This window comes from Dromiciops gliroides, chromosome 1 (assembly GCF_019393635.1).
Source record: "Dromiciops gliroides isolate mDroGli1 chromosome 1, mDroGli1.pri, whole genome shotgun sequence".
NCBI lineage: Eukaryota > Metazoa > Chordata > Mammalia > Microbiotheria > Microbiotheriidae > Dromiciops > Dromiciops gliroides.
In genome coordinates this window covers 146,063,238-146,087,658 of record NC_057861.1, presented here as the reverse complement: position 1 = coordinate 146,087,658, position 24,421 = coordinate 146,063,238, and the positions used below count along the sequence as shown (strand labels likewise).

Genomic DNA, 24,421 nt, shown 5'->3' with positions numbered 1-24,421 from the left:
TTCACTCCTTTTCTCTTCTCATAGCAAGTCTAGACTCTCCCATCTTGCTCTGAGTTGGGTGGGTTAGTTACCACCACCTCCCCTGCAAATCTGTCCCTTGGCTTTCCCTCCCCCCCAACCCTTCCCCTCTCTATTCTACCCTCTCTCAAATAGTTCTCTCTCTCCCTCTCCCACCCCTCCCCCTCTCTCCTTTCACTTGATTGTTTTTTGTACTTGGGAAATTGCCTTCACCTTAGAAGGAAACCTGGATCATCAGATAATCCTGAAAGAAAGAGTCAGCTAAGTGGGGGAGAAGGGGGAACAGCTTCACTGGGGGGGCCTTTGCCTCATTTCTCTCCTGGCTCTGTCCATTATCCTAAACTATCCCTGGCTTGAACTGATTCTTGTCACTCTATCAGGCATGAACTCCCCTGTTCCCCCAACAATAAAAAAGGAAAGCTTGCAAAATAACCCACAGTCGGATTCTGATAGTACTGAGAAAGGAACGGTGGGCAGTCATGGGAAGCTGGCGGGGGGGGGGGGGGGGAAGTGTCAGATTGAGTAAGAAAGATATTCAGGCCATTTGAGTTACTTGGCCCACTTACACTAAAATTGTCTTGGAAGGTGGTGCTTTTAAGGGAAGAAGATTCGGAACAAGGCTTCCGGGTCTCTTGAAGGGAAGGGGGAGGGTGCGACGGGAAGGGGGAAAGATTTTGCTGTTTTAAGATAATTCTGTTTGGATGGCTACAGGGAGAGGTGACTTCACCCAGAAAGGAAATACAAAACTCAGCATGGTCCAAAGACAGAAAAAGACCGGGATGTGGTGAGACGTGAATCTCCTCCCCGCCCCCCCCACCCCAACACCCCGTTTTCTTTGTAAATAATAATTTTCAATCCATGGGACAGCTGTGAAACACAGGGCTGTTTCCTCTCCCCACCCCTATTAAAAACCCGCGAGACACACAGGTGCTTCAAGGAAATTGAAAAAGCAATGACAACAAACACGAAACAAATCCTCGACTTGTTTTCCAGGGTCGCCAGGCAAGGTGTGAAAGTCCATTTCCCTCTCTCTAGGTGAAAGGAAGTGTCCGAGGTGGGCTCCGATGCGGTCAGGGCCCCAAGGCCACACCACCTCCCACCGCTTCCCTCACCCCCCCGCCTTGTCCTCCTCCTCGTTCTCGTCCTCTTCGTCCTCGTCCTTCTCCTCCTCTCCTGCAGTCTTCCAGGTCCATTTTTCGGGGTGTTTCCCCCCTTCCATCGGGCACCTCTCCGTTTCCCTTTTGCAGTCCTCCCCTCCCGTCCCCGGACCGAGACGGCGGGAAAGGCGGCGCTACCTACAGCCGCAGGACTCCACCACCATGTCCTCGTACTGCTTATAGACCACGTTGTTGCCCGCGTCGATGTAAAGAATGCTAATGGGAGTCAATTTGGTGGGCACGCAGCAGCTGGGCGGGGTGGAGCCGGGGTCCATGGAGTTCATGAGGGTCTGGATGATAGCGTGGTTGGTGGGCTCCAGGTGAGAGCGGAGGGGAAAGTCACACACCCCCTCGCAGTGGTACGCCTCGTACTCCAGGGGAGCGATAATCCAGTCGTCCCAACCCAGCTCCTTGAAGTTCACGTGCAGGGGCTTCTTGCTGCAGCGGAGCCGCGACTTCTTCCCGTGCCGCTTACCGTGGCGGCTGGCGAAGGCGGTGCGTCGCCGGCGGCGGCCCTGTGAGGCCGGCCCCCAGCCCACGTCTCGCTCGCCCGCGGGCGGCGACAGCGGCGGGGGCGGCGGCGAGGGAGGCAGCCACGCGCCCTCGTCCCCCGCCGAGGCCGAGGCCGAGGCCGAGGCCGTGGCCGTGGCCGTGGCCGTGGCGGCGGCGGCGCCCAGCTGCTCGCGCATCTCGGCGAACAGGTTCTTGCGCTTGGATTTGGTGAACACCACGAGCAGGGCGCGCTCCTGCGGTGGCCGCACCCTCCGGCCGAAGCCCAGACTCCGCAGGTCCAGGGGTGGCTCGGCCTGGGGCGGTGGGGACGACTGCGGGGTCTCCCCGCCGGGCTCCCCCCAGGCGACCCGCAGCTCCAGGCAGAGCTGCTTCCAGGGCTGGTGGCGGCGCAGGCCCTGCCACACGTCGAAGACCTCCCAGCCGGCTTGGGGCGCCCCCTGCGGGTCTAGGGTCCGGGCGTCCAGCATTCGGGGGGACAGGCAGGAGAAGAGCTGCACGTGGAGCGGGCCGCCCGGGGGCCCCGGGGAAGCCGGGGGCGCCTGGCGAAACAGCCGAAGCTCCGCGCCCACCAGCTCTTCTTTGTCTGAGAGCGTCGACACATCAAACAAATACTTCTGTCTCCTGAGAGGAGTGTGCGAGAGATCGTCTGCGAGATAAAAAATAATTACAGTCAGTTTCACTTAAGGGGGAAATCTTCCCAGTTCTCTCTGGCAGCCCCCTGGGAGGAAAAGCAGGGGCTGGGGGAGGGAACAGAGGAGGACAGAGGTGGGGGAGGTGAACGAGGCCGGCCCAGGTAGTTGGGCAGCCCTGGGGCCTTACCACCCCCAGAGTAACCAGGCCCTAGCCTGGGAGAGCACTGCGATTGGGTAGGGGGAGAAAGGGTGGCCAGAGATAATCCGACCTCCCAGTCTGCTTTGGGCAGTTTAAACTGGGGGCGGAAGTCAGACAGGAGCTGCAACATCTTCACAGGACTTTTCCCAGAAGGTGGAAAAACCAACAGTTTGCCTTTTGTTACAATGTAAGCTTCTAGAGACAAGAGATGGTTTCTTTCTTTGTATTTGTATCCCCAGCGCCTAGCAGAGTACCTGGGATATAGTAGGCGCTTAATAAATGCTCGTTGCTTGACGGAAAGACTTAAAACCTGTGCAGAGAACTGAGGGTTTTTTCCCTTCTGCTACCTGGATCTTCAGACAAGGGAAACATGAAGCAAAAGAGAGAGGGCTCTTTCCCCCAAATAATTCAGCCCTTATTAAAAAATAAATTTTTGGACATAACAGATCTAGAGCTTTAACAATCCAGATTCATGCAGTTTGCATGAATCAGATTCCTCAGCTTTCGCCTCACTTCTCCACTTAATACCAGAACAGACAATCTGTAACTACCTCCAAATAGAAAGCATACGTGGGTATACCAGTTATTCATTGGGAACCTTAGGTGTACTTAGAATAACTGCGGGTAAGACACACTCAGAAGAGGCTTCATTCATACACAAAGACAGTGACATTTACAACATCCAACCAGAAATCAATCCTCTTGCTTTTACTGTCCAAAAGGTTCTGGAGATGGATTTTTAGGACAAATTCACAACTAGAGTAATGATATTTGGGGGAGCATAAGGGAAGATGGCTTCTACAATCCAAGGAAAATACTCTGGGACCTAGGTAAACCTGGACTTCTTTTTTGACACGTTCGTGCATGAAGCCCAACACCAATCCAATGTGCAAGGCGGAAAGCTAACCAGATTTCCCCCAAACTGCCTTCTCATAAAATGTTTACAACCCAGCAAATACAAAAATCCCCAAAGCCCCAAGCTTTCCCCAGAAGCTAGTAAAGTTTAGGTAGATTTCAATAGTAAAAGTGTCACTGGAGCCTGTGTTCAACCCCTACTGCCTTTCCAAACCCAGCTAGCACCAGAACTAGAAATAGGGACTAAAGAAACACTATGCCGCCCCTTTATACTTTTCAGAGGTTGTTGCTCTCTAATATGCACATGCCCCAACCTGAAATGAAACAGCGGAAAGGGTTAGTGAGGTGGGGGGGAGATGGTGGGGGGGCGCAAGGAGGGGAGAGGGAAAGGTTTTCTGGAGAGGACAGCCACTTGATTTATGGGAGTCGAGACCTTCAGACCAACCAGGGTCACATCAAATTCAACAGGAATTCAACATTTTCCTTTCTGCACCCTTTAAAGGGCCCTGAGTTTGGTCCTGGATTCAGCCACTGATGTAGTCAAGTCGAAGGAGCTCTCACCTGGAGGCTTCATTTTCCTGCTTCAGAAACCCAATCAATTCCTGGCTTCTCAAAGCAAGAGGGATATAGAGAAAGAATAATAAAAAGTGTCTTTAACATGCTCTAAGCCCTCCCTACACGTACTATAGTAATATCTGTAATATCTACAGAAGAGGCATGAAGGAAGCTAACCAAAGCCTTGCGACTTTTCTTTCATGGAAATTACCAAAAAAATTAAATAAAATTTAATAGTGGCAGCATTCCCTTAGGAAATCATTTCCATTTCTGTTTTGTAAGCCCTGTTTGTGATAGGTCAATACCTTGATTTTCATTTATTTTGCACACATGGCAGCATGGATTGGAGAGAACTATATTTTTTTAAGTATAGGTTGGTAAATATATAGGCTTCAACACTGAATGAGATCTTCATGGTTTGAACCATCAAGAGTAGAACTCATGGGTTTTTCCTCATTGCTCTGATTTTTCTCTTATAACATGACTAATACAGAAATATGTTTATATACATATATATATACATGTGTGTGTGTGTGTGTATATATATATATCCTATATCAGATTACCTGCAGTCTAGGGTAGGGGGGAGGGAAGGAAGGGAGGGAGAAAAATCTGAAATTGGAAAGCTTGTATAAACAAATATTGAGAACTATCTTTACATGTAACTGTAAAAAATATTTTTATCAGAAAAAAAAGAGTAGAACTTGGCTTTGGAACAAAAAATATTTGGTTACATGGTGGATCAGTAATAGTACTTCTCCTTTCTGTTCTGTTTCCCCTTCAGTTTTTGTCACTGTCAGTCATCAGGTGATGAGTGACACTGAACACATTCTTTGTGGGTCCTTCAGAAAATTTAGGACAACCAAATACACTCCTCTACCTGTCTATAACTGTTGTACTACCCTACAAAGTGAATTTCTTTAATCTGGGGTCAACAGAGTTTTGAATCCCTTTTATCCTTGTCAGAGGGAGACATCCCACCCTGATGCCACGGAGTTTTGTGATTTGGCACTATAGTTATTCTATTAACTATTTTAGGCAGTGTTGTTGTTGGGTCATGTCTGACTATGTTACAAAGTCCATGGGGTTTTCTTGGCAATGATACTGGAGTGGTTTTCCATTTCTTTCTCCAGCTCATTTTATAGATGAGGGAACGGAGGCCAAAAGGGTTTAGTGACTTGCCCAGGGTCACTTAGCTAGTAACTGTCTGAGGTTGGATTTAAACTCTGGTCCTCCTGATTCCTAGCCCAGTGTTCTATCCACTGCACCACCATGCTGCCCTTTGGGCAGTATAGTATAGGGAAAAGACATAGGTCCTAGTTTCACCTGTCATTTGTTACCTGTGTGACAATCAGTGAGTCATAACTCCTCCAGACCCTAGTTTCCTCATCTAAAATATAAAAGGGTTGACCTAGGAACAAAAGGAACAAAACAAAACTAGGGCTGTGGGTTGTAAGGTAACATTCTCCTCAATCCATCTTGAAACATTACCCTTACTCTTGGATAATTACTCTTATAGAAGTGAATCTTCTGCTTTAAAATTAATTAAAATGTAATTAGATCATTAAGTCATAGGGGAAGTGCATTTTTTCTATTTAATTTAACATTAACATAGTTTTGGACACTGAAATGCCTCTAGCTAACTAATAGATTCGTTGTTTGAGGGGTGGATTCAAATTCTAGACTCAGAAGAGGAGCAGGAAGAAGAACTGAATTCATACTGCATATCTGAGGGAAATTCTTCAAAAATAAAAAAATTTTCATTTGAAACAAAACACCTAGGTGATGTAGTGGATAACACGCTGAACTCAGGAACACCTGAATTCAAAATCTGCCTCTTATTAGCTATGTAACCTGGTAGAAGTAATTTACATTCTCTCAGCCTCAGTTTGCTAAACTGTAAAACGGAGATAATAGGAGCAGCTAGGTGGCGCAGTAGATGGAGCACCGGCCCTGGATTCAGGAGGACCTGAGTTCAAATCTGACCTCAGACACTTAACACTTACTAGCTGTGTGACCCTGGGCAAGTCACTTAACCCCAATTGCCTCAACAAAAACAAAAACAAAAACACGGAGATAATAGTACCTATATTACAGCGTTGTTATGAAAATCAAATGAGATAAGGTGTGTAAAAGCACTTTGTAAACTTTAAAGCTAGGTGGTACTGTGGATAGAGCACTGGTCTTGGAATCAGAAAGTCTCATCTTTACAAATTCAAATTCAGCCTCAGACACTTACTGGCTTCGTGACCCTGGCCAAGTCCCTGCCCTCTTTGTCTCAGTTCCCCATCTTAAAATGAGCTGGAGGAGGAAATGGCAAACCACTCCAGTATCTCTGTCAGTAAAACTTCATATGGGATGGCAAAGAGTCAGATAAAACTGAACAACAAAACTTTAAAGCAATATAGAAATTTAACTCATATTATTATTAAATAAATTGATTCCCTTTTGGATAAAAGGAAATCAAAGTCAGGACTCTTGTACCTCACTGTGGTTTGGAGCAAGGAGTGTCCCATACCCAGGATTCAACTCACTACCTCCTCCCACTCCCACCCCCTCCCCAGAGGAATGTCCCCTGAGGTCACTCTCCTGCCTGGAAAACTCCTAGCTCACATCAATATTTGTGGGGTTTTGTTTTGTTTTGTTTTTTTGAGGCAATGAAGGTTAAGTGACTTGCCCAGGGTCACACAGCTAGTAAGTATCAAGTGTCTGAGGCCATAGTTGAACTCAGATATTCCTGAATCCAGGGCTGGTGCTTTATACACTGTGCCACCTAGCTGCCCCCCACATCAATATTTGTTGAGGAGACACCAACATGCTTATATACCTCTCTACCTCCTCATCAGATGCCTTGATCTGTCCCAGCTTTCCAACTCCCCTTTATATATTGTCTTGACCAACAGGATGCACTGATGGCGCTGAGTTAGAGAAAAAAAGTCAGCAGAAGGAAATATAAATGAAAGAAAAGGAAGAAGAAGGGTAGAAGAAGGAAAGAAGAAAGGACAGAAAGAGGGGGAAGAAAGAAATCAGTGCAGAATCTCAAAGTGACTGTGAACATTCTTAGCATTTCTCCACTGTGACTAAATTATCCATCATGCACACAAAATTGATTTTGAGTTTCTCTCTGCTGGGCCACTGCTCCAAAATAAGCCACCACTCGCAAATGGTGTAATGCAGTGCAAAGAGGGTGCAATTTGAAATTTTGAAGTTATGGGACCTGGGTTCAAAATTCAGCCCTGCCACTCATTACCTTGGGCAAGTCACCTAATCTTTTGAGGCCTCAGTTTCCTCATCCAGAAAAGAAGCAAATCTATGAACCTATTATCCTACTATGTGTGTGTGTGAATATACGTGTGTGTGTGTGTGTGTGTGTGTGTGTGTGTGTGTGTATGGGGCAAGAAAGCCAGCAAGGGGCAAAAAAAACCTCTCTGGTAAACAAAGAGTCATTACAATACCTCTTAATGCTTCTTTTGCCCCATGACCCATCTCTGGTTTGATCTCTGAATATTCAGATGGTCTAAGAGAGGCAAAATTGCAGCTCCATTTGGGGCTAAGTTCCTTTGGATTTAGTTTGTAGGGGAGTGCTAGAAAATTCACTTGAACATAATCAAACAAATCTTTATCTCTATATTTCCAAAATTTTTGGTTGTGACTTTATTGGGAGAAGGGAGCAGGGGCAAAGGCAGGGAACAAAACATGAGATGTGATGTTCCAAGCTATTGCTGAGATATGTGGTCACAGCACAGTCTGAGTTTTTCTTTGATGGATTTACACATTTTCTCTCTTACCACCTGACCTATTCACATGTAGGCAGTAGAGGCTGCAGGCTAAAACTCCCACCATACTTGGGCTCATGCTTTGCTGAGCTGAGCCAGTCAGCATTTCCCATATCCATCCTTCCTGCTATACTGGATGCACTCCTCATTTGTCTACAACAGGAGAGGACATTTCTATGAAAATTATGGCTGCTCCATTTTTGAGATATACTAGCTTTTAGTGGGCTAGGGAGAGGTGCAAGGGAGTAGAGGGAAACTAAGGTGGAAATGGGAAAAAGAAAGATGCTTTAAACAAAATCAGAACCCAAGGCTTCAAAAACCTCTTCCCAACTTTTAACAAGTAACATCACCAAAGAAACTTCAAATCTCCACTTTGCTTCAACTGTCTTTTGTTTTGTTGTGCTAAGGAAGGAAAGGAGGCTGTGCAATTTTGTTACTGATTCATTCTCCAGCTTCCAGAACTGAGAGGTGACTTAGACATCATCTAGTAAAATTCACTCATTTTACACAAGTGAAACAGTGAGACACAGAAACTGGGACTTATCAAAGATCACACAGCTAGTTAGAAGCAGGGATAAGACTCAAACAAAGATTTTCTGATCAGAATTTGGACCAGGGGAAGACAAAAGCACAACATGTGGGAGGGGAGAGAGCTGGGGTAAAGGTGGGAAGAAGTTAAAATAATGGATATCTTTACAATAATTTTATAAAAGCATTAGGTATTCATTATAATGAAGCTCTTTGGAGGTATCTGAAGGGCAGATATATGGAAAAAGGGTCACATTTGTGCTTCTAGACTACATAAGATAGAACTTGGAGCAATGAATGGAAGTTGCAAAGAGGCAAATTTAGGCACAATGTTAGGGAAAACTCTGACAATTACAACTATCCAAATGGAAAATGGAGAGAGTGCATTGCCCCTCACTGGAAAGTTTCAGACAAAATTTGGGAGAATGACCACTTGTCTGTTATATTGTAGAGGTAATGCATGGGCTAGATTATCAACCAATCAATAAGCATTTCTTTTTTTTTTCTTTTCTTTTTTTTTTTTTTTTAGTGAGGCAATTGGGGTTAAGTGACTTGCCTGGGGTCACACAGCTAGTAAGTGTTAAGTGTCTGAGGCCGGATTTGAACTCAGGTACTCCTGACTCCAGGGCCGGTGCTCTATCCACTGTGCCACCTAGCTGCCCCAATAAGCATTTCTTTAATGACTTCATTGTACCAGAAGCTGGAGATTAAATAGTCCCTGCCTTCAAGAAGATAACATTCTATTGGAGAGAAGACCAAATATGCATATAAGCATTTATAAAAGATAGGGATGGGGTGGGGAGCTAGGTGGCACAGTGGATAGAGCACCAGCCCGGGAGTCAGGAGGACCTGAGTTTAAATCTGGCCTCAGACACTTAACACTTACTAGCTGTGTGACCCTGGGCAAGTCACTTAACCCCAATTGCCACACACACACACACACACACACACACACACACACACACACAAATAGGGATAGCGATTAGACCTGTGATTTCAGTGATACAGGGACCATCCTTATGAAGAAACTCTCCACATACAAGTAGGTGGGAAATTTCTCTGCAATTTGGAGTGTCAGAGAGGTTTTAAAACCTAATTTTTTAACTTAATTTACCTAGAGGTTTATTAAGTGACTTGTCCAGAGTCACATAGCCAGCATATGTTAAAAGCAGGGATTAAGGCCAGGTCCTCCTGGCTCCAAGGCCAGCTTCCTATACATTAAGCCTCTTTTGTGTAGAACATATTCACCCCACACACACACACACACACCACACACACACACACACAAATATGAGACAAATTTAGTGCAGGAAACACTGGGGGATGAAAGGATCAAAAAAGGCTTCACAGAAGTCATCTTTTAGTTGACCATGGAGGAATCCAAAAAATTATAAGAGGCAGAGGTGAAAAGAAAGACTTCACTCCAAGCATGATGGATACCCTGACTAGATGCTCTGTAAGGTACCTTCCAACTTTTTCTATGAAGTCATAATAGCTCTTATGGAAGGGTGGAATGACCTCCACAAAAAAAAGGGCGGATTTTTTTTTCTGGTTAAAGAATATTGAAAAATTTCCCAATGCTCAAGGTACCCTCTCCATCTCAACAGAGGACAATTAATAGATCATGGGCCACTGGGCCAATGTCTTCTGTATCCCAGCATTCCATAGTCCACTAGATTGACTCTGCTGTGCTCCAAAGGGGATAACTTGGACCAAAGGGTAGAAGGTACAGAGAGGCAAAGTGCAGTTTAATCAATATAAGAGAGAATATTTACAGCTTTACAAAAATAAAAGAAACTGCTACATAGGTTGATAAATTTTCTGTAATTGGAAGGTCTTCTAGTGGAAACTAGATGACCAGTGGTTGGCATGTGGTCCATAGGGTCCCTGTTTCAGTTAGGGACTCCAACTCCAAGTCTTAAGTCACATGTGCCACCACTAAGACTCAAAGTCTCCAGGGGACAATAACTGAGGGTGGGGGTGGGAGGGAATGTAATTTTGAAGCTCTTCCTCAATTCAGCATTTAATGGGGGGGGGGTCAGCATCTAGAAAGAAAATACAATTGGGGAGGCAGTTAGGTGGCTCAGTGGATAAAGCACTGGCCCTGGATTCAGGAAGACCTGAGTTCAAATTTGACCTCAGACACTTGACACTTACTAGCTGTGTGGCCCTGGACAGGTCACTTAACCCTCATTGACCCACAAAAACAAACAATTAAAAAAGAAAATACAATAGGGGACATTTTGAATATTTTATTCATACTACCTGTTGGTTTGGGGGGTGGGGGGTTGTGGGGCAGTGAGGGTTGTGACTTGCCCAGGATCACACAGCTAGTAAGTGTCAAGTGTCTGAGACCAAATTTGAACTCAGGTCCTCCTTGAATCCATGGCTGGTGCTTTATACACTGTGCCATCTAGCTGCCCCTCATACTACCTATTGGGCTAGTGCCTCTAAATTTAATCTCTACCTTAAAGTGGCCTTCATTCACTCAATCAATAAACAATCCTTAACTTGCCAAATGCCTATACTATATACCAGGCATTGTGCTAGATAACTGGTATACAAAAACAAAAACAAGACAGTCCCTTCCCTCAGGGAGCTTATAGTCAGTCTATCAAAAGAAACTTATGTTCACAAATAAATGATGCAAAATGTATGCAAAGTAAATACAAGGTAGTTTGGGTAGAAGTATTAGGAACCAGGGGGAAGAGGAAAGGTCTCATGGAGGAGGTGGTGCTTGAGCTGAACTTTGAAGTAAACTAGGAATTCAAAGAGTCAGAGGTGAGGAGGGAGTGCATTCCAGCGACGGGGAATAGCCAGTACAAAGACACTGTAATGGAATTTCTTGAATGAGCACAGCAAGTAGGTCAGTTTGGCCAGGGGAGTGATATGTAACAAGCCTGTTTCTGATCAAACAATTTGGGCAAGACCAAGGGGGCAAGCAACAATGGTGATCAAGGATGAGAAAAACCAGTTCCTCTCCACAGTTCCCATAAAGTATCCTGAGGCTTTTGAGATGGGTGAGGGACTGGAAAGAATCTTGGCCCCAAGCTTCTCTTGAGCCTGTGATATTCCTGGAATGCCCATTTTTTTTCTCTACAATGCATCTTAAAGCCCATCCTGCTGGAAGGAGTCTTCTGCCTGGTCAGGTGTAGTCTAAGAAAAAAAAAATCTAAAGTTCTAAAGTGTTAGCATGCTGTCGAACATTATGACTAACTTCTTGAATTATTATAGTTTAGATAGAATAATACACAAAACAAGGCAGATATTTCACCTTATTTGTGAGGACATAGAAACTGTAGCTGATCAGGCTAGGGATATTTCCTGGAATATCCTTCCATCTACTATAGGCTTCTGACAAATGTGAACATATGACCACATAAGTTCAGCCTGGTACCCTTATGAGAAACCTGATGATGGCTTTATCTCTCTCCATCTTCCTGAAGGTTGAAGTCACAGTAGGCTAGTAAGAGGAAATTTGGTACTGTAGGAAAAACTGGATTTAGCATCAAAATGCCAGGAGTCTAACCTCAGTTCTGCTATTTACTAGTTGTGTGACCTCAAGTAAGATTTTTAATTTCTCTGGGCCTCAGTTTCCTCATCTGTAAAAGGAGAAGAATGGTCTAGGGATCATTAGGTAGTCTAGTCTCTAGACTTCCAGCTTCAAAGCCTATAATTGAATCTCCATGCCCACAGTCTAACTACCTAGCACCAGGAGAACTAAAATGCCCCAGAGGACAATCAGGACAATCAGGCAAACTTGGCTTTTTTTACAGGGTGAGTCAGAGGTCTCTTTGAGTCAGTATAGTCTTTTTGAGCGCATCTCTCTGTCTCTCTGTCTCTGTCTCTGTCTGTCTGTCTGTCTGTCTGTCTCTCTCTCTCTCTCACACACACACACACACACACACACACACACTGGTGGAGAAGGGAGCAACAACCCTTCACGCCAAAGGTCTGGCATCCTGGGAATTTTCCCAGATTGCTTTGAGGAAATAGTCCAATCCTGCCCCAGGGAAGAAATTTCCAAAGGTTCATTTGAAGGGTAAAAGTGTGATGCAACAGAAACCCCCTCCCCCCAAGAAAGACGCCTCTCATTTTCTGCTATAGTTCTTGGAACTAAGGGAAGAAAGGAGGAAGAATTTCCCCCACCTCAATGTTTTTCTAAGCTCTAGTGTCTGTCACAGTTTCAGAGGCCACCCAGCTTCTCTTCTCTTCTGAAATATTGGTGACAGGGTTTTTTTGGGGGGGGGGCAGTTTTGGAAAAGGAGGGAACCTAGGTTCTAAAGCTCAGATTCTTGCTGAAAAGACAAAGGCTTACCCTCTCGTCTTTCTATCCTTCCTGGGGTCCTCGACCAGTGGAAATTCTCCCCCCATCCCAGTCTATCCCTGCATCATCAGTTGGCCCCACCTGGCCTTTTTGAGTAGAGGAGGAGGCAAAATTCCCAAGTCAGAACTCCATTCAATGGAAGGCAATATCATCGACCTACTGGATCTGGCAAATATCCCGCCTGCTCAGCCAAAAGGCTTTTCATCAATGAACAAAACTGCAGCAGCCACAATAACTCAGCACTACATACCCACACAGCAGCACGCCAGCCCCGGAAGCTAGCAGCGGATTATCCGTAGAGCAGACATAGAGTGCTCTTTCTATCCAAAGTCACACCTACACGGGGTCTGACTAGGTATTCCTGTGTTTCTTTCTACATGTGTCTCTTTCTCTTTCCTTCTCTTATCTTCCTTTCTTTTCTGCTTCCCTTTCCTTCTTCATGCTCTCCTTCCTTTTCTCTTTTTTGTTCTTCCTTCTTTCCTCTCTTCCTCTCTCTTCCTTTCTTTGTTCCTTTTTTCTCTGTCTCTGTCCGTCTGTCTGTCTCTCTCTGTCTCCTCCTCCTCCTTCTCTCTCTCCTTTCTCCCTTCCTCCCCTCCCCCCATCCTCAGGCTATACTTGCCTCTCCCAAAGAGTATCCTGGGTCCAATCTACCTATCCCATTCCCTGTCAATTACTTCACTATCCTCCACAGTGTTGATATGCTTCGTGTTTGTTTCCTTTGGTTCCCTAGATCTAGACTTAAGTCCTGTTTAAAAGCCAAACATTTTCAGGTTTAGTCTACGTGACCGTGGGAGATGGGTCCTGTAGTGGCTATCGAGGCAGCGCGACGAGAATTCAGCACTTTGGGAAAACGCAAACAGGAAAACTTCCCGGACCCCCCCCCCCCCAAAAAAAAAATGGGCTCTTGGTTCATTTCCCAGAGAAGGCGGTGATGCTGCTGTTACTGGAGTCCATTCTGTTCTCCAGGCGTGTTCTCCTTCTTCTGCCCTGTAATCTTTCCCCTTTGGGAGGAGATTCAACCGTGGGAAAGCCTTGGAGAGGCTTCTAGTGCGCTAACTTACTTAGCACTTTCTGCAGCAGACTGGAAAACTGCACCACTTCCCTAATTCTCTAATTCCCTAACTTCCCAACTTCCTAACCAGCCTGTTTCTTCCTCGCAAGAAAACGGCCGAAATCCAGCCTGTCATTCCCACCCGCACCACCCCCAGCCAGCCCTCCTCAGCCCTCACCAAGTATCTGCTGGCCGCTGCGGCCTGTCTTGTCCTTCCATTCCCCAGACTGGGTCCTGGGTTTCCCGCCTCCGGGGTTAGATGAAATCCGAGGTTGGGATGTCTCCCTGACCTCCCGCTCTGAAACCCTTCCCTTGGCTCCACTGCTTCCCGTGAGTGGCAGGAGGTGCCCCGGGAGGGAGGAAAAGCCGGGGTTAATGAAAGTTTCCCAGTGTTTCCCCTTCGCACAGTGGATCAGGTACTGGGCTCGCGGCCAATTCATCAGGGCTCAAATCTTAACTTTACATCACTGCAAATTACACCCAAACCACAACCTGTAGGGTTCTCCCCTTCCATCATCCCTCTCCCCTCCTCTCCAATTCCTGCTTCGCTCTGCCTTCTCTAGCTCACTTGAAGCCCACCAGCCCGTGCCAGAAGTTGTATTAGAGATGGGGGAGGGCTGGCGGGGGGAGCTAATGTTTGGTGTGTTAGGACTTTTCATTTAATTTCTTTTCAATTTTAACCCCAAACCTATATCACAAGGCAGTTTCCAGCTGCTGTGAGCCAGCCGCCCCTTGGACGCGCAGCGGAAATGGTTCAGGGGGCTGCTAGACCTTCCAGCCGCTGCCTTGGTGTGTGGCCCTCCTCTGGGCAGTCCAGGCGTCTGAGCTCAGCCCTGCGCTCTCTTCTCTCTTCTTTTCTCTTCGCTGCGGAGATTGCGGCCCTCTCCTCCCTCTACTAGAATAGGAAAAAAGACTTCATTGACTCCCTCTCTGCTACACCTTCCAAACTGAACCAAACCGGCAGAGGATAGCATTCTACATAGTTGAAACTCTTAGCGCCTGAAAGTGTTCCGACCGGGGCCTCAACTTTGGCATCGGAGTTATAATCCTACTTATATCTTCCTTTCCATCGATGGCCCACACACATCCTCCCCATCAGTTTTAAGATCTAAAGCTCGGTGTATCTAGGGAAATGTAAGGGTGGTTGGGGGAGGGGAGAGTTCAGTTTTTCCTTTTCTGTCAACTAGTATTTATTAAGTGCCTACTATGTGCCAGGCACTGTGCTAAGTGCTGGGGATAGGTCTCTTCTCTCTTTCTCTAGATAATTTCCCTCTCTGTTCTTTTTTTTTCTTTCTGTGCCACTTTCTCTGAGCCTCTCTTTCTCTGTTTGTCTGGGTCTATCTTCCTTTTTAACTTCTTTTCCTCTTTTTGGGTATTTCTCTGTGTCTCTACCTCTGTTTCTCTCCTCCCCCCCCCCTTTTTTGGGTCTCTCTCTTACTTGATATCATCGACAAGCTCCAAAACCAAAGCAGTCGTTTGTGTGTTCCAAACTTACTTCTTTGGGTGAAGTGTTCCCAAACTACAGCTGTAAACACCTACCCAATTTTTTCCTCATTCCCCAACTACTAACCTTGGTGTTGGTTACTCATGGTCTCAAAACTGTCTGGAGACAATTTGATTAAGACTTTTGCATCAGAAAAAAATTGCCTGTCCCAGCTGCATTAGCAACTTTACAACATGCACATTAGCAGGTCCATCTCATGAATACCCAAAATATCAATTCCCCAACAGCGCTAATTGATTCCCCTAGAAAATAGAAAAGCAAAAACTCTGGAACCCATTATGCGAATGAGGAGCTATTTAATTCTAGTAAACAAGAGACTTCACTTAGCAAACACTGAGCTTAAAAATAAACAGCTCGGCCATTAGGGAGTGTAGCAGCAACCTCAAAACCAAATACCACTATCTCTGTGGCCAGCGCTGTCTGTACCCCTCAACCAGCAGCTTCCCACCCCCCCCCCCCTCCAAGCTACCAGAGAGCCTTATTTGCCAGTAGTTAGTAAATACCCGGAGGGGGCTGGTTATCTTCAGTTACACTATACTAACTTTCTTCACTTTGCTTAAAAGACTCCCAGGCAGAATGCTAGCTAGTACTTCAGAGTTTGGGCAAACAGCAAGCCCTGAGAGGAAACAACTGTTTCCTTCCCCACAGGGTCTTCCCAAGCTTCCTTCCTTCCTTGCTCTCTCTGTCTTTGTCTCTCTCTCTCTCTCTTCTTTCTCTACCTCTTTTTCCTTTTCACACTCTCCCTTTCTCATTTCTTTCTCTCTTTCCTTTCCTTCCTTCCTCCCTTTCTTCCTTCTCCCCCTTTGCTTTTCTTCTTCCCTCCCTCCCTCCCCCTTTTCCTTTCTGGACAAAAAAGTAATGTCTAATTTAAAGGACGTGTTGAGATCCTCATTTATGATATTGGGAAATCCAAATCCACGGTCAAACCAATTTTTCAGGTCGCTGGCGCAGAGACTGGCCAGAAAAGACCCACACGATCCCATTCTAATCCAGTAACAGTCATTCCTTTGCTCGTTTTCAGATTCCATTTAAAAGAAGATGGAATCGATGAAACTCACTATGTACATGCGTACATGTAGAGACCACGTTTTTATTGTTGGTGGTGATGAATTGGAGAACAGATTATTTGGAAACGTTTCAGAAGCTTCTAAACCACCCCCACCCCGACCCAAATCCAACCCCCCCCCCCAGCCCATTTCAATCCTGCAAACTTGAAGGCTGCCTGATTTCCTCAGTCAGTAGAAAGGACCCCGGCATTCTTCTCAGATCTGCCTTTCCGAGCACCAAAGGACTGGCCAAGAACATCAAGAGAATTAGGGTGCATTACAAAAAAACAAGCTGTCCAGGTAGCCTGTAGGCATCATTGAAAGTAGATTGCAAGCAGGTTTAGCTTCTTGCTTTCGGAATCAAACGCCCCTTAAGATCTTGGAGGGGGGGGGGGGAGGGAGAGAACTATCCATTGATCTTTAAAGAAATGTCAACCGGATTAAAGGTTAGATTATGGATTTTTTTTCAAGTCTTGATCATCTCACCCAGAAGACCAGATCAGACATCTAAACCTGGCTTCCTTCCCCCTTCTCTCTGACTCTTTCCAGGACCTGTCTGTTCACTACGATTAAAGGAGCCAGACTTTGGGACCAGAATTCTAGATGACACCTTAAATACCCATGTTACGTGTGTTGCGGGCACACACACACACACACACACACACACACACACACACACACACACACACACACACACGCTTGAATTCCCTGAACTCTTTTTCCAAGGCTGCTACCTCTTACCAGGGAAATAAAACTTAGATTGGAACCTTCTGCCCTGCTTCCTCACTTCGGCCGTCTGGTCTGCATTAGTGTTTTTATAAGGGACTCGAACAAATCGAATACAAGGTCACCAAATAATTAACAGTTGTGAATTCCCTCCGTCCCCATTAAAATACTTCCCTGCTTATATTTCATTTTCCTTCTGCCAACGACAACACTGCCCGGGCAAAGGCGCTGCATTGATTACACTATAGCGAGGCTTTAGGTCCACCCAGAAACCCGCTGTTTAGCATAAACATCCCACAGAAGATGAACCTCGATTTGGAATCTCGTTCTTCCCTCCTGCCACACTAACAGCTGAGCAACGTCCAAGGCTCGTCCAAGGCTCGTCCAAGGCTACTTTAGGGCCCCCCTTCCCAGCTTTTCCTAATTTTTTTCCCTTTTATATTGAAAGTAATAATCGGATTCCTAAGTGTCTCCGTAATTTTCTGCCAGAAGAAAAGCAAAATAAAACAAGACAAACACAGAAAGACCCTAAGAGAGTTTGGTCTAGGATTTAGGTCCCCCAAGGAGTTTTAGATCTCCTGTCTCTCACGTTTTTTCCTGCCGTCTACTTGTTTGTTTAGGAGATCCCATTTAAAAAAAAATCTTCATAATTAAAATCTTCTAGGAGGTCCCCTCCCCACTCAATTTAATGTCCATAGCAAATTTCCTAAATAATAATTTTCCTCTCTTTAGACTTAAACTTCGTTGGAATCAGGCTGCTTTTCTCTACATTTTCAACATGTATAACTAAAAACTGTGAGCATCTCTCTCCCTCTTCTCCCCTGTCCTCCCTTTTTCTCCTCCCATTTTCCCTTTCTTCTTTTTCACCTCTCATCTCCTCTCTATTCTTTTCTCTTTCTTTCAGTGTCTCTCTTTCTCAGGCCTTCTCAATGGCTTTGTGAAATCTGTGAGAATTCTAGCCACTCCTGCTCTCCTGTGGAGCTCCAATGGTGGGGGTCCCAAGGCCCTCAGGCACCATCTGCTTTTTAATGAGTTATTTCACGTGCCAACTGTAATTTTCCTACACTCATCCAGTCCTCTATGATATTTTGACCATAACAAAGCATGAGGGATGAGGAATGGAGAGATCACAAACTTTTTATTTTTCTCCCTTCCAAATTCAGTTTCAAGAGTTCTTTTCTATAGGCCTCTCTTCAAGTATCAGAAATCCCCCCTGTTTAATTTTCATACTGCTAAACTAAGAGGAAAGAAAGAAGCAGCAAATGGGAAAATGCTGAATCTCACAGTACCGTACCATCCCCAACTCCCACCTATCCGATCTCCCCTACTTCTACATGCTTAGTGTGTTTCCGTTCACTTTCCTACCCTTCTCCCTGGTTTTCTGATTTGTTAATAGCACGAAATTGAGTAGAACAAGTTACCGCTGTGTTCTTTGACTTTTCACTCATACAATAATAACTCGGAAACCCCCCCCAGAGATTTCTGGCCCTCCCAACTATCTGCCCGGCAAAACCAAATGGCACAAACATTCTGATTAAGATCTTTTGACCACAATGAAACAAGCCCGAAACGTTTAGTTTTTGTTTGTTTGGTATAACTGCGTGAAGAATCAGTCCTATCTGCTTTCAAATCCAACTATACACTGCTATACCACAGCCAAGGTAAGCTCATAGAGAAAAGGAAACAAGACTGCTTCTTTCCCTCTTCTCTCCCACTGCGTATTTTGACCTGGAGTATAGCACGCAAATATAAACATACTTAAAGAAATAGGTAAGTATACCGGATCTGAGATCCTGATCGAGTTAAGCCCGGATCAGAGCAAGACTGACTGATTCTACATCTTCTACTTAGAAACCCATCTAAACGAGTGAGCTCAGGGACCACACTGTCTGTCGGCCAGGGGACTGATGAAGAAGCTTTCTTGAGTTCTGAGCCTTGGGCGGCGGCTGTAGCGCCAACAGCCGACGCCCAGCCCCAGCTCGGCTCTGCAATTAACTGGGCGACAATCCCACCGGGAGGTGGGCAGTAAAAAAGCTACCACTTCAGAGGAACGGAAGTTCTCTTGAAGTTTCTGGGGATGTGCCATTGGCTGAGACCCCTTCATTATGGGAGACTAGACAATATTTGATATGTTATGACATGCACACTCAATTAGATCACTGAGCTGAAATACTCCAATCAGGGACTTGATGCTAAGCAACCCCCGGAAGGTCCAACCCAAGGTCACAGCCTGTGACACTTCAAATCAAAATCAGTGAAGGGAAAGTGAAGCTTTCCCTTCATCAAGCCAGGATTGCTGTCGGCAAATCATTACCACCCCTTCCACCCCTTCCATCCCTCCTCCCTCCCTTTCCCCTCCTTTCCTAAGTCTTCTCTCCCTCCCCTCCCTTCCCATCAACCCACACTAGACCGGCAGTGGAAAAATGTCATATATGTGTATATATACAAACGTATATATACACTCATATACCATACATGTATGTGTATATATGTATATTCCAGTCCCCCCTCCACTGCATGAAGAAAGTGTGTGTATATGTATATGTATATGTGTGTATAATACACGTATATGTGTGTATATTTGTGTATATGTGTGTGTGTGTCTTCACGGCGGGGGCGAGGGCGGGGGGGGGGGGCTGTAATGGTAGCAAGGAAGGGAGGAGGTGATCTAGAACCTATTTTTTCCCCCAGCAGCTCCCGCTTGTCTTTCTTCCTAAGGGATACCCGCCTGGCCAAGCTCCGTGACGTTTCTAGCACTTGCTGGCAGAAGCGCAACTTGTGAGGACCGCAGTCCTGGAGAAAAATTCCTCCCGCGTTGGGAGCTGTGCGGGGACCTCCCCTGGTCCCTTGCCAGCAGGTCTGGAACAGCATCCCACTCCCACTCTCGCTACCCCCCACCAGGCTGGGCCTTTGGCCAACCTCCCTTTCGCGAAGCCTGAAGGCTTACGCGCCGGCCCGAGGATCCCTGGGGGCACCGGGAGCCCCAAAGACGCAGGGCTACACTGCGCTCTACAGGACAAGGGTAAAGAGAAGCCCGCTATCCAAGCCTACTCGCTCCCTAGAACTCTCCACGAAGCAATTCATCTCCCTCAAAAGCCAGGGAGCCCACCACCCTCTGGCTTCTCTGTGGAAAGCACACGTGGGACTTAACTGGAGGCATCCCAGCAAACCGCTCCGAGTCCAGCCAGGAGATATGTGTAAGGGGGTGGGAATTCCAAAGTTCGCTGCTAGGACTCTTTGGAGCTCCGAAAACTTTGGAGCACAGGTTCTCCCCTATCGGGAGAGAAATTTGAAAGCAGTTTCTTCTCCGTTGCTTAGCTAGCTCTCTCTCTCGCTCTCTCTCTCTCTGGCTGACTGCATCTGTTTCTGTCTCTGTCTCTCTCTATGCATGTCTCTGTGTATCTGTCTCTCTCTCTGTCTCTGTGTCTCTGTTTCTGTGCCTCTTTCTCTGTCTCTGTCTCTGTCTGTCTCTGTCTCTCTGTCTGTCTCTCTATCTCTGTCTCTGTCTCTCTCCTCTTAAACGCCAAGTCAAACACAAGTACTGGGGAGCCGCATCTTCTCGCTGAGAGACAGAGACCCGGTGGGGAAGGTGGAGACTCTACACTGAATCGCAACTTTTATGGAAGCTGGGAACCAAATCGTCAGCTCATATAACTACAAAGAAGCCATGTGGCTTTTCCAAGTCGACGTTTGTCCTGAACCCAACATAAAAAACACGAAGTTAATTTGTTGTCTGGGGCTTTCAACAGCTAATGAACCCCTCTGACCCCTCGGCCAAGCTCCACGGTAGGGAACTGAATGGGGGCAGGTTGAGAGGAGCAGGTTCCGCGCGCTTCCCGGAAGGCTGGTGGGCAGGTTGGAAGAGCTGGGGAGAGGAGGAGGTCCGAGAGCGCCGAGGGGGCGGGGGAAGAATTTACGACCCTCATTAAGGGTCAGTTAATTAGTCTGCCATTAGTGGCTCTAGAAAGAGATAAGGCAAAGGCATCTGGGGTGGGGGTGGGAGTTGCTATTTCTCTTTGGAGTCACTGGCTTCTTTAAGGATACCCCTCATCTCGTAACTGTCTTGGACTTCTCGGAACCTTAGTTTTTCAGGTCTTGGGTATCTAGTCCCTGAGCCAGAGATGGGGGTGGGGGTGGGGATCAGACTAGGAGTTGCAAGGAGTCTGGAGAGGACCGGAGAGTAGTTCCCCCCTTTTCTTTTCTCTCCTTCCTTCCTTCCCTCCCTCCTTCCTTCTTCCCTTCCTGCCTCTTTCCCCTCTTCTTTTCCTTTTCTACTTATTCGCTTTAGGGATTCTGACTTCCTGGTAGAACTCCTGAGATGTGTTTCTAGAAGAGTAGACTGGAAAAGGAGCGTGGGTGGTGTAAGGGGGGGGGGGCTTCCACACAGAAGAAACCACCGGGGCGGGGGACCTGATGAAAGTGGCCAAAAAGGTTCTTGTTGCTAGAGTGGAAAAAACATGCAGAGTCCGCCTTCTGGACCTGAGAACCTAGGATGTTTTGTTTTTAATAAAGAAACGCAAAACGCAGCCGCTCCCACCCCCTTCACTCAGTCTTCCCCTGCATCCTCTTTCCTTTTTCTTAGTTCAAGTCAACTAGCTTATGTTGCCACCTTTACAAGATTTACCTGAGCTAGAGTGTAGCAAATCGAACCCCAGAGGAACTAGCTTCTCAGTCTGACTGACCGGTTTCAGACTTATCTGGTAAATCCAGAGAAAAGAACTTCGGCGTGTTCCCTTACAGAGCTAGCGGCCACTTCCAGGCGCTGGTTCGCCAGTCCGTCAGAATTTTGCTATAGGCGCCTCAAACCTCTGCAGACTGAAGCGAAGCGAGACTTTCTTTAAAGGATTCTCTCTCTCTCCCTCTCTCTCTCTCTCTCTCTCTCTCTCTCTCTCTCTCTCTCTCTCTCTCTCTCTCTCTCGCACACACACAACACGCGCGCACTCACACGCGCGCGCACACACACAAACACACTCGCTTCAACAGCTATTCACGATCTCTAGGAGCCCCAGAACTCCAAAGGGATGTTTCTCTGATCATTTTCCTAAACCCTGATGCTGACCTTCCTCATTCAATGCAGGGCAGTAGCACACCCCCCCCCCCAACACACACACACACACACACACACACACACACACACGACTTAGCCTTTACTTACTCCCCGGTTCCTAACAGCCAGTCCACCTCCTCAACCTTTTCTACCAGGGGCTACAAAAGCAATGCAGAAAACACATGCCTTTATGCACGGGAAAGAAAGGAGGGCGCAGGTTGAAGTATCATTGGAAATAGCCCAGATTCAGAAACGAAACAAGCAAACTCTATAGTGTCTAAAATAAGCAGGATCTATCTAGTGTCTCAGGAGAAGGGGATATAAAGGAGAAGGGGAGACATGCCAACTCAAGGCTTCCATAGCCGGGTGACTGATGTGGGGTTGGGACAGACGAGGGAAGAGAAAGGCAGCCAGCCGCCCCGGTGCAAGAGCAAACGGACTTCTTTGTTTTTGTTTTGTTCTGTTTTGTTGTCGTTGTTTTAACTTACCTCGTCCCCTGTCTACAAAACTAGTGATAGTATTGGCAGCCTTGGAGGACTGGAAGAAGCTGGCATTGATTCCCAGTTTTTCTGCGATGGAATAGGTCCTGTAAATGGACAACATGTACTCATGGGGCACCACCCGGGGGTTCCTACCCGGCTGCTCGTGAGCCTGGGGCTGATGCCGCCGGGGACTGGGCTGCTCGGGCTGCGGTTCCTGGCGCCCAGACTGTGGGCGCTCCTGCCGCGGAGGCTCGTCCGCCTGTTCCGGGTGCCCCTGGCCCGCGGCGCTCTCTCGCGGCGCCCGGGACATTTTCCCTTCCTTGCGGCTCCTCATGCCCTTGGCTGAGCCCAGCTCGGCGGACGAGGACGAGGACGAAGAGGATGAGGTGGAGGTGGAGGATGATATAGAAGCCTGCTGGAAACCGGGTAAATCCCACAGGAAACTGATGAGAAAGACGGCCGAGAGCAGGGCCCGGTGAGCATCCATGGCGAGCAGCGGCTGATGCCCCACTCAGCCCTTTCCCCTCCCGTGGGTGGAGGCGAACAGAGCGCGGCGTGGCTTCGGGGAGCGGATCGAGCGGGCTGGACAGCGGCTGCGGGCACGGGCTACGGCAGGGCTTTCGGTGCGGCAGAGAGTGCAAGGATCCCCGGGTCCCAGAGCACTAGCCCCGGCCCCGCCACGCCCCCTCCCGCCCCTCGCCGGGAGGGGAGGGCTAGGACAAGAGGCCAGGGTGATGCGGAAAGGAGTCGAGGAGGAGGTGGAGTGGGGGTGAGGGGCGGGAGCATGTGTGGGAGGGGGAGGCAGCGCCCCCGCGGGACGCGCACTGGGTTGCTCTGGGCTGCGCGTGGCTCGGGGTTGCTGGACACTGAAGCTGGGAAAACGGGAGAAAGGGGCGGAGGGAGAGCGGAGACCCGGCGAGAGGATGTAGAGTCAGCTGCGGGATTGGGGAAGAAGATGAGGAAAGGGTAGAGCATGGGGCGGCCGCAAGGTCCCTTCGGGGGGCCCGAGGCTGGGTGCCTAGCTGCATCCTGCCCGCCTCCTAACTCTTCCATCACCTCCAGCTCTCCCTCGGAGCTGACCCGTTGGAAGGAAGCGAAGGCGGCGCCCCCCAGAGCCGGCTCCAAGGAGGCGCACCTCCAGCCGCAGCGCGCAGGCTGCAAGCCCTAGCTAGTTCTCTGGTTGCGTCCTAGCCCCAAGTCGCCCCTCTTAGTCCTCCCCTCAGGGTGTCAGCTCTGTCCCATTATCTCCCCAGGCCAACTTCATTATAAGAGCCTAAAGCTGAAATTCCCCCTGGAAAGGCTTTCTTTTTCCCCTCAGATGGGGACTGGGAGTGCAGGGGTTGGGGAGGTGATCCCCTGAGGAGCCCCCAATTTAGCCTCTAGAGACAAGGAGCTACATGATGGCACAAGACTGCTACGCTCTCAACATTACCCGCTGCCGCCGTCTGAGCTCTGACTTTCCTCTGCTCCTTCCACTTTTGCTAGAGTCTAGTTTCTCTGTTTCTCAATCTCCAACCACAACCCCAATTCCATTCCCATTTCCCCCTAGGCTCTTCCTCCCACCCTCAATACTTCCTTCTTTCCAAAGTTCTCAGGCATTCATATTTCCCCAGCAGTTTCCCTTGCCCAATTCTGCTTCTGTTCTAGCATTCTTCCCTTCCTTCTCTTTACCACCCATCCTCCTCCTTGTCCTTCCCTTTCGGAAGAATTCCTTCTTTTCTCTCCCACTATTCTATAATATGGTTCTCCTTCGGCCCACCTACCCCACACCCTCTCAAAGACTTCCCCAGCCATCACCACCTATATCTAATAGCCTATTGGAGCTGAAAGGGATATAGTTTGCACCCCTTTGTTGATGAGGAGCCTAAAATCCTATGGATCGCCCAAGCTTAACACGATGAGTTAGTAGGCCTGCTTGAACCCAAGCTTCTGACTCCGAGTTTCCAATGGATACTCTTTACACTACTCCCACTTTCTTTTACCACTTTCCCACTCATTCTCCCTT

At 47.5% G+C, this 24,421-nt stretch overlaps 2 protein-coding genes across 2 annotated transcripts; one reads left to right on the top strand and one right to left on the bottom strand.

Annotated features, from left to right (window-relative positions):
• Positions 1 to 1,309: 1,309 nt before the first annotated feature.
• On the bottom strand, positions 1,310 to 22,903 carry GDF6 (growth differentiation factor 6). Its single transcript, XM_043979270.1, has 2 exons — positions 22,423 to 22,903; positions 1,310 to 2,334 (listed from the first exon to the last, which is right to left on the bottom strand). The coding sequence occupies exons 1-2, from the start codon at positions 22,901 to 22,903 to the stop codon at positions 1,310 to 1,312; spliced, it is 1,506 nt and encodes a 501-aa protein (XP_043835205.1).
• Positions 22,904 to 22,918: 15 nt separating this feature from the next.
• LOC122746612 (methyl-CpG-binding domain protein 2-like) lies at positions 22,919 to 23,386 on the top strand. Its single transcript, XM_043992359.1, has one exon. The coding sequence runs from the start codon at positions 22,919 to 22,921 to the stop codon at positions 23,384 to 23,386; it is 468 nt and encodes a 155-aa protein (XP_043848294.1).
• The last annotated feature ends 1,035 nt before the right edge of the window (positions 23,387 to 24,421 follow it).